Raw genomic sequence first — 14,114 nt, forward strand, 5'->3', positions numbered from 1 at the left:
AGAAACTATTGTTAACTGACTTTAATATATAGGCACTTTTCACTTTGCATGGTAGTTAGGGACCATAAAAATGTGCAAGCTGAAATTATGCAAAGTGATGATATTCAGAGGGACAAATTGCAGTTGTTCCACACTTTTCGATATTTTTGTCAAAACACTAAAAACTCCTCTTACTCTTGATATAAATGTATATAGAAATGAAAATAATAGTAAAAGGAATAGTAAAAAGTTAAAGGTTTTATTTCTTTGTAAAAAATTTATCGAGTAGCTTGAATAGTTCTTGTCTCCTCATATAACTTACATCATGGAGTGAGGGTGTCTTTCCCATGCTTTGACAAATTGTCATACTCCTAAGTTTGGATCAGATTCCAACATTTCATCCTATACACTTTCAATGCGTGAAAACCTCTGAGAGTTCCTTTAATAGGAAGTATTTGGCTTGCATCGCTTCCTCTGAGACAGCTTCATCCTTTTTGTCACAACCACTTTCCTCACCTACATTGATAAGTTTATCTTTACTATGTTTCCCTGGCTGCATATCGAGAGTCTCTCCAGAGGTGCAGTGTTTATATTCCCATGGTCAGCTGTTTCTTCTGTAACTCCGTTTATGTTTGTTTAGAATTTCACTTCCAGCATTAGCAGTTTTATTTCTTTGCTGCACTTTCATCTTTGATTGCCAATTCTCTGTTTGAATTATCCATTTTTGTAAAACGTCACATGAGTTTATCACCACTAAACAAGGAGCCAGTTCAACTAGTACATGCTTTGCTGTCTATGCATGAACTAAATAACAGATACTAGTAACCAGTAACCAAACCTGACAGACTTTGAAAGAAGTGACATGATTGGTCACTGATTGTGATGCTCAGCTCTTACTTATGTAATGATTTTGGGACTGAAGAACTAGCAGCGAAGTTTGCACTTCATGCAGTTATTTACAGTTATTATACTGTGGTAACTGATATTTGAACTGTGTTTTTTGGGAACTGGCATTTTTTAACTAAAAGAAGATAACTGAAATTCATGCATATCAGAACTGTGCAAAGTGAGAGCTCCTGTACATACATATATACATATATATGGGTGCGTATGTATTAAATCTTCAGTTAGCAGTTCTGCTCTACTCTTTTTTTTTTTTTTAACTATTTACTGAAGTCTAATATGCATATTGGAAAGCACACAAAACCTAAGGGTATAGTTCTGTGAATTTTGCAAACTTAACCACATCTATGTAACTAACTGTTGAAGAAATGGAACCTTACCAGCACTTCAGAACTCCCCTTTGTGCCCTCTTTTGGTTACTACTCTGACCTCCAGGCTAGCCACTCTCCTTACTTCTAATATCACAGATTTAGTTTTGCTTATTTTAGAATTCATGCAAATGGAATCACATAGTATGTAGTCTTAGGTCTCTGGCTTTAGCTTACATTATGTTTATGAGATTCATTCTCGTTGTGTAGTATCCCATGGTGTGAATATACCATAACTTATTTATCCATTTTACTGTTGATGAATATTTGGTTGGCTTCTAGTTGTTAGTTATTGTGGTAGTGTTGCTACAAACAATCTAGTAAATGCCTTTTGGTAAACATATGTACCATTTCTTTTGGATATTTAAGACTGGAATCGCTTAGGTAAAAGGATTGCAGATGTTTACCTGTAGTAGATATTTCCAAACTGTTTTCCAAAGTGATTGAACCACTTTATTCTCCCAAACCACTTTACTCTCCTATCAGCAATGTAGGAGAGTTTACTTGCTCTTGACCAGCACTTGGCAAACCAAGACTCACTGCCTCTTTTTGCACAGCTGATGAGCTGATAATGGGTTTTGCATTATAAATAGTTTGAAAAAAATACAAAGAAGAATCATATTTTGTGACACATGAAAACTATATGAAATTTAATTTTCAGTTTTCATAGATAAAGTTTTATTGGAACATAGTCGTGCTCATTCAGTTATGTGTTGTTTGTGGCTGCTTTTGTACTACAGTGGCAGAGTTGAGTAATTGTGACAAAGACTATTTGGCCCACAAAGCCTAAAATATTTTCTTTATGGCTCTTCATAGAAAAAGTTTGCTGATGTTTGGTCTACATGCTTGTCAACATTTAATATTCTTAGTCTTTTTTATTTTAGCCATTCCAGTGGGTCTGTAGTGTTATCACATTGTGACTTTATTTGTAGTTATCTGATGCCTAGTGATGTTAATTATCTTTTGATATAATTTTTGGCCATTTGGATATATTATCTTTTGCTTGTTTAAGGTTTTTTTTACCCATTTTTTTAAAATTGAATTATTTATTATTGATTTTTAAGAAGTTTTAAATTTTGTTTTTTTAAATGCTGTGGGTCCAAGTTCTTTGTGGAGATATCTATATCTATATATCTTATCTATCTGTGGCAAATATTTCCTCCCAGTCTGTGGCTTGCTTTTACATTACTTTAGTGGTATTTGTATGAACAGAATCTATTATTCTTTTAATGAAAAAGATTAGGAATTTCTTTAGAATATTTAAAAATAGAAAATGTGTATTTTTGTATAGTAAAGACATACATATACATTCTGGAGTGGTGTAATTTGTATCTGTTAAAGGTAACACATTGTTTTACAACTGCTTCATTGTTGAAAAAAATAGAATTTGACCTTAAAATTTGGGGAACCAATTAATTAGTTTTTAGGTTATTTAAGAAAGTGAATTATTGGGGCCAGCCCTATGGTCAGGTGGGTTAAGTTCGTGCACTCTTCTTTAGCAGCCCAAGGTTTCACCGGTTTGAATCCTGGGCACGGATCTAGCACTGCTCATCAAGCCAATTAGAAGTACTGACAACTAAAATGTACAACTGTGTACTGAGGACTTTGGGGAGAAGTAGGAAAAATTTTAAAAAATAAAGTGAATTGTTTAAAAATAATTTTTCATTAAATTTTCATCATTTCATTTTAGATATTAAGTATGAAAATGAAACAATACTGAATCCTGAAGAAGTGGCATCTTTGGAGGAATATATTCCTACTCGACATACAAGTGTTACTCTCCTTAAATGCACCTGCACGATTTTCATGGCTGAGTTCAACTTGCTAGATCATTTGCTACCTGTCATTATGGGAGATAAGGTATATTTTGCAATTTACTACTTGTTTTCTCATCTATGCATATTTGTTGGTTCTATGATATTATAAGAGGAATGTGATTAAGTAAAAGGATATCTGCTTATATAGTTATCTGTGATGAAGTTAAAGCAATGTAACTATGATTGTTAATTCTTAGAAAATAATTTATATTTATTTATATTTATAGTATATAAAATTATATAAAGATATGATTTATAAATTTTGTATTATTATTATATAACATATAAACATGTATAAAAATATATTTTTAAGTAAAATAACCTCAAACTAAGGCTGTGTAAAGAAATGTTGAAGAGCATGGGCCTACAGGTCAGACCGTATACTAACTAGACACCTTATGATACCTTGCATTATATCCCTAAGCCTTGTTTTCCTTTTCTGAAAAACAAAAGAAAATTATATTTTTCAAGTGGGCTGACAGATTCAGCCAGTAAAGAAGCAAGAAACCCAGATAGATTCAGATAGTTTTACATAGACAGCAAAAGCAAATTGGTAATGGTGTCAGCTCGCCATGTCCCTTTCAGGACAACCCAAGGCCAAATGACATGCAATACATATGGTAGGGTACCTTGTTGGCGAGGATTCAATTCCACACTGCACCTAAGCAGTTATATAGCCTACAGCTGTACTCTAAGATGGGTGGGTTGAAAGCCCCATATCTCACCTGCATGAGGGATGCTAATGAGAAGATGTCTCATAGCAGCCTCCCTCAAAATGAGATGGTGGGTCAGAAATGGTCTTTTAGCAGCTCCTCACAAGAGCACTTATCTTCCCCTGAGAGTATCACAAGGATGTTCTACCAAGAATTAGGTCTGCTGTGGTTGGGCCTTGCCTTTGGTGGTCTAAATGGATTTGTGTAAGATTGTCAGGGTGCTGGCACAGAGCAGTCCCCTACAGTACCTAGCTTCTGGAATTATTTTGAATATTCAATGAGATAATGCATGTAAACCGTTTTGCCCATATTAGGAACCCAGTGGTTACTGCTGTTATTGTTAATGAGGACTTACTAGATGCTTAATATTTGTTTAAGGTTCATATACAATGTATTGCTTTCTGACTTTGTTGTATACATATAGGGTATTGTCTCCTTAATTTAGTATTTTTTTGGTAATATTTCTTTTGATATCTGCATAATGATGAAGATTATAGAAGTAAAAACTGTCCTAACTTTAGATAACATGAACTTATGGAAGTATGGCAGGGAGTTGACTATGATGCAGTAGTTTCATTTTGTATATTTACCCTCTATGGGCCACTCATAATTATTGCGTTGCTGGGTTAAGAGATCATCTGGGGAAAATTTCAGTGGAGAAAATAAAAATTATGTCAGCATTAGACATGAACTTTAAAGTAACTGTGATTAATAAGTTCAAGAAAGAGACAAAAAGGTAGAAGATTTTAAAAGACACTTCAATCCATGAAAAAGGAACCAAATGAAATTCTGGAATGGAAAACTATGGCACAGGTTAAAAGTAAAAGCATAGAAAAAGATATGCAATTTAAGTACTAATCAAAGGTAAGATAGCGTGACTATTTTAATACCAGAAACTAGAGAGCTTAGGACAAGAAGTACTGTTAGAGGGGCCAGCCCCATGGTCGAGTGGTTAAGTTCACGTGCTCCACTTCAGTGGCCCAGTGTTTCGCCAGTTTGGATCCTGGGCACGGACATGGCACTGTTCATCAAACCATGCTGAGGCGGCGTCCCACATAGCACAACCAGAAGGACCTACAACTAGAATATGCAACTATGTACTGGGAGGCTTTGAGGAGGGGGAAAAAAGATTGGCAACAGATGTTAGCTCAGGTGTCAATCTTAAAAAAAAAGCAAAACAACAAAAACCAGGTACAGGCCTTGCTTAAAAAAAAAAAGTATTATTAGAAATAAAGAGAGCCACTTCATAAAGACAAAAGTGTCAGCTCAAAGAATGAACAACATTGGTAATTCTCCCAGATGTTAAGTTAAATGAAAGCAGGGAGATGTGAGAATATACTGTATGATTCTATTTACATGAAGTTCAAGAACAGACAAAATTAATCTATGGTGATTGAAGAGAGAATATTGGTTCCTGCTGGTGGGGATTCAGCATTTTCTGAAAAGGGGCATAGCCTTCTAGGCCTTCATAGCCTTCAGCTTGAAATGCCTGATGGTTACAGAAGTAAAAATTTTTTGAGCTCTACAGTTAAAATTTATGTGTTCTACTATGTGTTGTACCTCAATAATCCAAAATAAAGTCTCTTAAAAAAGTAAAGTAATTGGTTAATAAGTGGTGGTTTAAAAATTGCTAATAAGGAGTCAAAAAAGCAGGATTATATATTCAGCTTAGTCAATTTTAGGCACAGTGTTTCTCAATAATGGCATTGTTGTCTTTTGGGGCTGGAGAAGTATTATGTAGGATTTACCATCTTCAGCTAATTCTTGCTAAAGGCTAGTACTGTTCCCCAATTATTGTGACAATGAAAGACAGGCAAAAAAACCCCAAAGAAACTGCTCTTTCCACATATTTTTATGTACTTCTGGATGGAAGGTCATACTGTTCCTCATTGAGAACTACAGGTATGGCATTTTAAGGGAGTTTATTTTGAAGCATTTATTTGGAAGTTTAGGAATGTTCTGTAACACTGAAAATATCAAGCCCACCTTGAAATTCTTAGGACTTTATGAACCTTTAGCATGTATCTTAGTAGATGTGATATGGATCAGAAATTTTTTTATCCTGCAAACTTTGCTTTTTGTGAGTATCTTGAAACTGTCTGGAGTGGTGCATTTAGTCTATTAGTCATCTAAATGTGAGTTAAAGGAAAGAAGATAAAGGGTGGCTGGCTCTGAGATTATCTAGGAAATTTTTTTGGAATGATTGAGTTTAAGAAAATGTACTGAGGCACACAAAGACACTATTCTAGTTGATTGAAGAAATAAAAAGCTTTAGCTAAAAAGGCAGTGATAATTGTGCAGTAAATATGCATTCTTTGAAATCTGGAACATACTTAAAAAATATGCAGAAGCTGTTTGTATTTGGTTGTGGTAATAGAGTCCCACATAAAGGCATCATTTCTAGATTGGTTTGCTATCGCTACAAAATGTGCCAGTCTGAAGCTTGTATAGAGGGCATTGCACATCAGTCACTGTTCTCCTAAAGTATAAAGTGAACACTGTTATTTTCCAGAATTCAAGTAACTTCATGAATACTACAAACTTCCAGTCTCTTCGGCCTTTGCCATCTATTCAGATATTGGTGGATAAAATTAATCTGGAACATTCTGTTCCAATGTATGCTGAACAGTTGGTGCGTGTGGTCAGCAGCCTTACTCAACCTTCTGATAATCTGCTTCATTATTGCTATGCACACTGCTACCTTAAGGTATGAAAAGTGAATTTTCTTGTTCATTAGTGTTTGGTTGGCTTTGGGAGAATTAAATAGATCTCTTTTATCCTGGAGTTGTAATTTCACAGAATTAGTACCCCATATGGTGAGATTTAAGTAAAATATGAGAGAGATACTCATTATAATTAAAATAAATAAAAGTATCTATTTTAAAGATATTTCTTCAATTATTTGGGATTAATAGCTTGCTATTTCTAAGATAATGGTAATTATAATTTTTGAAGATTTTATGTATCATCCATGATGATATTTATAAGCAGTATGAAAAGCACGTAGTTTATAAGGAAGCTTTAAAAGACTCCTGATTTCTTTGAGGTGAATGTTTATGTGAGACAATGTTTTATAAAGAGTTTAACACATCTGCTTTTTAGTCACTTTCCTCTTATTGAATTCATGTTAATTTCTTGATACAAAGGGAAAACTCTCTTATTGCTTTAAATCACGTTATGTAAAGTTAATTATTGGAGGCTTTACTCACTCTTCCATATCTTTTGTTTTAAATAAATAATACATCCCAGTATAGCTACATACAAAAAGATAAACTCAAATGTTGAGTAATAAGTATTTTTGCTAAGCAAACACAAGTGTGTAGTCTACATAGAGACAGTGTATACCTAATCAAATTGTTTTATGGACTAAAGGCAACTATACAAAGTTGAATTCGAGAATAAGTACTGAAAATGCACTAAATTTTATGTAAAGTACTAAAAAATTAGAGGACTCCAAAAATAGACTCCTGAGTTTATTAGTTCATACTTTATTGTTTGATGTTTTAAAGTTCTTATCTATTTGCTTATTTGTAAAGTAAAAGGAAATACCAGTTTAGATCGTCTCCAGGGGTTTTTAAGATGTTAAAATTTGACTGCTTTTGAACCATGTAGGGTATTAGAACATGTTTTCCTAGATGTCCATGCAAAGCCCATTTTTAAGAGGATGGAGGAGTGACAGTATGATGTTTCAAAGGGGTGTGGACACAGGGAAGTGTGATTCATTAGGCTGTTATTATAATGATCTGTCATAGTGTTTTATGTCGTGTGGAGAGTACCAGAAGATATTTTTGAAAGCTAGATATTTAGATAATATTTTACACTTATGTTTTTTAATTCATTACCACAATTAGTACACTGAGGTGTATTTTTTTTTTTAATGTTGATGCAACTTGAATATCAGATTGTAATGTTAAGATATATGCCTTGTTTTGTTGAAACAGGTCTAATTTTAGGCAGTTCACTAATCTTTCCAAGATATTCTACTCAGGTAGGATTCATCAATTTGGCAAATATTAAGTTCTTTCCATATTGCAGACACTCAGCATTAAAGATGAATAGGGCATACCCCATCCTCAAGGAGAATGGTCACCAAAGCTGTTGGTCACCAATATGGTTGTCATCCATACTGACATAAAAGTTATTGGAATAGTTGTTTACCACTACTATTTGTTAGCATGTTAAAAGCTCACTTAAATTTCCAGGGTAATGTCAAAGTTAGTTACAGTGTAGTCCCAATAAAGTTATGTTTTGGGAAAAGGACTTTTGCTACACATGCTGTCTAGTTGTCTTTTATATTTTGGTTAGTTTGACTGTTGCTATAATGGGCACGTTAAATGTCCCAGGAAGTTAGGTGTTGGACAGAGTGGGAATAGTAGAGGATTTAAATGTCTACTTCATGTGTGTGTGGAGTATTGGACCCTAAGTAATTTTCAGTTGAATACTCAAACAAATGCTCAAGTTTTAATTTTGTGTGCCTAAATTTGACTGTATTGATGATACGATGAAATAATATGTAGTTCCTATTTCATGTAATGAAATTTATTATGTAAGAGAGTTGTCATGGATATGTGAAGAAAACATGCAGGTGAACTTTCATATATCTTAACCAAGTTCTCTTTATTTAACTGCCAAACTCATCCTTTGAATATGTATGGCATCAAGTAGCTAAGGCATTGCAAAGCATCTGGTGTTTGAAACATATGTAGAAAATAAGTTAGTGAAAATACCTTTAAACTATAAAAGTATTTGTAAATTTAAGGCCTTGTTACTTCAAGGCTCAGCTATGGCACATGCTTCAGAGAGATGAAGAAGGTTGTAGTAGAATCAAAGCCCTTTGGATTTTTTAGATTTGGCAATTTTTGACCTCAAGTAAACAATTTTCCCTGGAGATTTGGAGGAATGGTCCTTTCATACACAGTTGGTGGGTGTATAAATTGGTATCATTTGAGTTGATGAGATTCAAAATATAATAGAGTACTCATTTTTTGTAATACAGTTTTACTAATCAGAAGAGTGGTATTCTTTTTCTTGGGATAATATTTCACCTCATTGGGGTTCCAACTTAGTATTCCCTAGCATCAAATTGATTATAAATGTTCATATGTCAAAATTATTCTTAGCTTGTAGACAATACAAAAACAGACCATGATAGAATTTGACCTCTGGGCTATAATTTGCTGATCTCTGCCCCAGAGAAATTTTTGCATAAGGAGATGTATACAACTAGAGGTCTATCTATGCTTACATGGATAGCTCTCTACAACATAATTTTTGGTGGGAATACCAGGAAGCATAATGGTGTATATATAGTATTATGCCATTTATGTAAATTAAGAAAACATAATAATGCTAAAGATTGTTCCCAGATAAGAAAGGGTCTATACTTGTATAACAAATGGATAAGATACATTCTAAACTGCTGAAAGTGGATTTATGTGGTCTGGACATGGTTGAGGTTGGCCCAGTAGGACTAGTGTGAGGGTCATGGTTAAAATAGACTTTAGCTATGTTGTAAGGCTTTTTATTTTTTAAATAACAACTTTACTGAGATAATTTATATACCATAAATTCACCTTTTATGAACAATAGAATTAGTGACTTTTAATATTTTCACAGAGTTAATGCAGCCATCACCACGATCTACTTTCATAACTTTTTTATCACCCTAACAGGAAACTCTCTACCATTAGCATTCACTCCCCATTTACTCCTCTCCTCCTGCCCCTTGCAACCACTGGTCTACTTTGTCTCTATGTATTTGCCTATTCTGGACATTTCATATAAATGGAATCATACAACATACGGTCTTTTTTGACTGACTTCTTTCACTAGTAATATTTGCAAGGTTCATTCGTGTTGTAGCATGTATCAGTACTTTATTCCTTTTGATATTCCATATTAATAATAATATTCCATTGTATGAATATATTGTATTTTGTTTCTCTCTTTATCTGTTGATGGACATTTGTGTTGTTTCCACTTTTTGGCTCTTGTGAATTAATATAGCTACAAACATTTGTGATTAGGTTTTTGTGTGGACACAAGTGTGGAGTTGCCTGGTCATATGGTAACTCTATTTTTAACATTTTTAGGAACTGCCAAACTTTTTTCCAAAGGGATTATTACATTGTTTTGCTGTCCCACTAGCAGCAAATGAGGATTCTTATTTCTCTATATCCTCACTAACACTTGTTTTTGTTTGTGTTTTTGATTTTGGTTATATTAGTGGTTGTTAAGTGGTATCTATCTCGTGGTTTTGATTCATGTTTCCAAAAAGACTAATGATATTGAGCATTTTTTTCATGTGCTTATTGGACACTTATACATCTTTTTTTGAGAAATAGCTATTCAGATCTTTTGCCTATTTTTAAATTGAGTTATTTGTCTTTTTATTGTTCAGCTGTAAGCATTCCTTATGTATTCTGGAGGGTTTTATTTCTTTAAAAGTATAGGTGACGGAATCACAGTATTCATATTTTGAAAATTCTGGGTGATGGAAAAATCGTTTATTATTTATTGTTTCCTCGCTTAAATTGTTAGTGAAAAAAAAATCAAGAGAAAATACTTAATTTCTTTCCATAAGAAAAGAATGTAAGTATCAGTTTCAGTCCAGAGTTTCTTTTTGTTTTAATGGATACACGAACAGAAACTAGATTTAGAAGGTTTAAGGAATGCCTAGACAATGAAAAAAAATGTAGCATTCTCCAGGTTACTCTTTCAAGATGTTTGCTGATCAAGGTGAGAAGTAGAATTTTACTGATGGTTGGAGGAGAGGTGGTGGTGAGAAAGATTGTTTGTCTGTTTTTTCTTTAAGAATAAGTAGAGAGAATCAACCTTACTTTTTTGGAGAGAAGAAGGAGGAAATGGAGGAAGGAAGCAAGGCAGAGTGAAAAATTGTGAGCTAATGGATGAGCTCTAAATCAAATGAAGCATGATATTGCTGTTCTAGCAATATGTAATTTTGAGGAAGTTCTTTATCCTTTTTATACTTCATTTTTCCCATATGTGAAATGAGGTGATTTAGTTAAATAATCTCAAAGCAGTTTTAGCTCTGAAATTCTAAATTTTTATCAACTAGATCGGTTCCATCCTTTTCCCTTGATGGCTTTTTCTTTCTAAAATGTTCATTATTATGCTGTAGAATTGCAGTTAGAATAATTCTTTCTTCAATTTTTGTATGTTCCAATATGTTACTGTATACAGATTAATTTTTTACATGAAAGTAATGCTTGATTTTTTTTTGTTCTTTTAAGAAAAGGACACATCTTTAGGATGTGGTTATACTGTTATACTGAGTGTCTTATAATGGCAACAGCATAAAATGATTTATTTTACATCACAATTATGTGTTTTCATTGTTGTTTTACGGTTTGTGCTTTTTATAGTTTTTGTCTTTCTACCATTGCAAATCCTAACTTTGCAAACTAATTTTTATTAAAAATTTATTAGAACTAAGTTGTTTTATGTTTCTAAATCTACTATGGCTTCATCTGTTTGAGATGTTAATTCAAGAACATTTGTTGTAATGTGTTAAAATATAGATGATGTACTTATTTTTATTGTTTTCTAATTGGATTTTTTAAAGGCGGCACTACACGTTTAACTTTTTATTTAATATAATGTGTAAGTCATCTTGTTCAAGTTGACATTTGCTTTGGCTAAAATTTATATTAGTAGTTACTGCTTCATACATTCTTACTGCTTCAGACCGTCAGTTTGCAGTGTACTTTTATTCTATTTCTGATTATATGAACTATCCTTGGTAAAAGCACCTAAATTCATATTGTGCTGGTTTTTCTTTTTCTAGATCAAGTATTTGTAATCTTGGCTAAGGGCTGTTGACAAGTTTTTAGATTATATAGGTGTTGTAAATCTGTGTATCTCATTGCTGTAGTTGAAAAGAGAGAGCTGAAAATTGGTTATTTTGAAATAATTATTTTTGATGTGGTAGATAGGACATCTTTCATTATACTTTGTACTTCTTTGTTCTCTTAGAAGCATCTTGGGACAACATGTAAATTTAGTAAAAGTTTAAAAAAAATTACAGAATGATATGCAATTTCCCCAAAGTCCTTTGCAGTTCTGCAAACAACCAGCAGGGGATCTCCTCTACACCCAATTTCCATCTGAGTACAGTTAATGATAGTGTCTGTGATTATATTGTTGGAGAATTTTATAGAATATTAGAAAGTGGCTTGAGAGGGTGCTTAGTTGAAGGTAGATAATCCTATATGATAAAATATTACCTTTATTCATACTTTAGAAAAACTTGGAGGTTGGGCATTGTTTTAATAATCATGTTTTATATTGAGTGGTATTAATAATTGTAAATTTCAGAATTTTTAAGATAATGGGCCTTTGAGAGGAAATATGAAATGCTGAAATTGCACATTTCAGAATGCCCGGAAGTTCTTTTTATAGAGTATTGCTCATAACAAATCTTCAAAGAGAATAAATGTGGAATAACTTAATTTTTAAGATCAACCATTAAAGTATCAGAAACATGTTTTTAGATTTTTTTCTTTTTCCTCTCAATTCTGTATTTCCTGCCACTTGGTTAATAGCAGAACTGATAGGAATTAATAAGTATATCACTTTCATTTTTCTTGATAGTAATTAGGTAGGTAGGTTCTTTGAAATGCAATTTTGTCTGAAAATATATAATTCTAACTAATGTCTTATTTCCACAAAATTATTTGTTCACTAAAAACTGACTTTAGAGGAAAGGATTTAACATTATCAGTTTGATGAATGATAGGGGCATAATAGCTTGTTGAAACCATTTGGAAGTAGCTTAATACTTTCTAAGAAATTGATCATTAGTTTGTATTTATTAAATGGAAGTATTTTGCTTTGAAAATTAGTGACTGTGAAATTTTCAGTATGTTTCACTGTAGAACTGGAAGTTAATATTAATCCTGGAGATAGGAAAGTCAGTGTTTTATAAATTCAAGAAATAAAAAATAATAATGAGAGATAAATGTTGAGGTTGAGCTGCTTTTGCATGTTGTTGGAAAACAGTATCTCCTTTTTTTTGTATCCCTGTGTGTTAGTGTTTCCTGTTTGAGATGTTTATCTTCTACCTTATTGGAAATAATTGGAACAGAAATATCATATTCAGTTCTCTGCAATGTTTCATATAAAGTGTGATGTTATGTTTATTCTTCCTACTAAGGCAAATACAGTGTTCAGGAATTTCAGGGAATGCTTGTAAAATTTTTGAGTGTAATCTGCTCATTTTAAGTATAAACATATGCAGAGTAATTTATGCCATGTACCAAATTTCCTGGGGTGAAAAACCTCAGCCCTACAATTGTTTTCATGAAAGAAAGGGAAAAGATGTAACATTTTAGGATATATTTGGATATCTTTCTTCGTGTGTGTAATGTTAGTTGAGGGTAAAATACGTTTTAAAGATTTTTCTTGTTGTACTGAGTGTTCTTTTAGGCATAAAATAATATTAACAGTAATTTATTAAAGTTAGTATCTACAATGTATATAATGTAGTTGGCTTATATTAAAATAAAATATGTGTGTTTTAGCAGACGAAACACTAAATGAGAATTATGTATACAAATAAAATGTGAAACATAAAGTTAGTAAAAAAAAAGCAATGATCTTTCTGGGATGTGAAAGAAATACTGTATGTTTAAATCTCTTAATTCTGATTTAGTTAATGTCAAATTGAATAAAAGAAAATGCTCATGTTTGGGAAGTGGTAAAAGGCATTGGAACATATTTAGTGTGCAGCTGTTGTAGAGCAAATTGAAACTGACGTATTTCATCCTGTGCTTATTAAAATTTTGTCTCTGTGAACATTTGGATCTTTTCTTTTTGTTTCAGATATTTGGTTTCCAGGCAGGACTGACGTCTTTGGATTGTAGGGGATCTTACTCCTTACCTGTCCCGATTATTCCCTCTTTCAGCACTGCTCTTTATGGTAAACTTCTGAAACTACCCGCATGCTGGTAAGTATTATGTCAAAATATGGTTTTTGGTAATTTTCGTTTATTATCTTAGGAGGGGAAAAGACCAATTGTATCTGTCTCATGCCAGTGTGTTAGTTTAATGCAAAACCTTAGAAAAATATCTGATGTTATATTGTCTTTTACTTAGACACTGAAAATCTCTTTTTAATGTCTGAAGTCACAGAATCTTTTGTGATAGTAATAACTGTTATTGGAGTAATAACTGTTAACCCATGTTGGAGATATAGTAAAATGTTTCTGCCTCATACTGTAATAGGAACTGTGAGGGCAAATGCCTCTTTTTTCCTTTTTGAGAGGATACAGACAAAGATTTTTTTAAAAGTTACAAATTAATATCAAGGCCAA

The 14,114-nt window shown here is 32.7% G+C and overlaps 1 protein-coding gene across 22 annotated transcripts in view; it reads left to right on the plus strand.

Moving 5' to 3' along the window:
- The window catches only part of VPS13B (vacuolar protein sorting 13 homolog B), a 777,539-nt gene that overhangs the window by 92,639 nt on the left and 670,786 nt on the right, over positions 1 to 14,114 (plus strand). For all 22 annotated transcript variants that reach the window (XR_011421645.1, XR_011421647.1, XR_011421646.1 and 19 more), the window contains 3 exons: positions 2,941 to 3,110; positions 6,293 to 6,487; positions 13,624 to 13,748. Coding sequence is in view for 18 of the 22 variants with exons in the window: in XM_005613228.4 (XP_005613285.2) it covers positions 2,941 to 3,110; positions 6,293 to 6,487; positions 13,624 to 13,748 (490 nt within the window). In the remaining 4 variants the exon portion in view is untranslated. The remainder of the gene's footprint in view (positions 1 to 2,940; positions 3,111 to 6,292; positions 6,488 to 13,623; positions 13,749 to 14,114) is intronic.

Source organism: Equus caballus, chromosome 9 (genome assembly GCF_041296265.1).
Source record: "Equus caballus isolate H_3958 breed thoroughbred chromosome 9, TB-T2T, whole genome shotgun sequence".
NCBI lineage: Eukaryota > Metazoa > Chordata > Mammalia > Perissodactyla > Equidae > Equus > Equus caballus.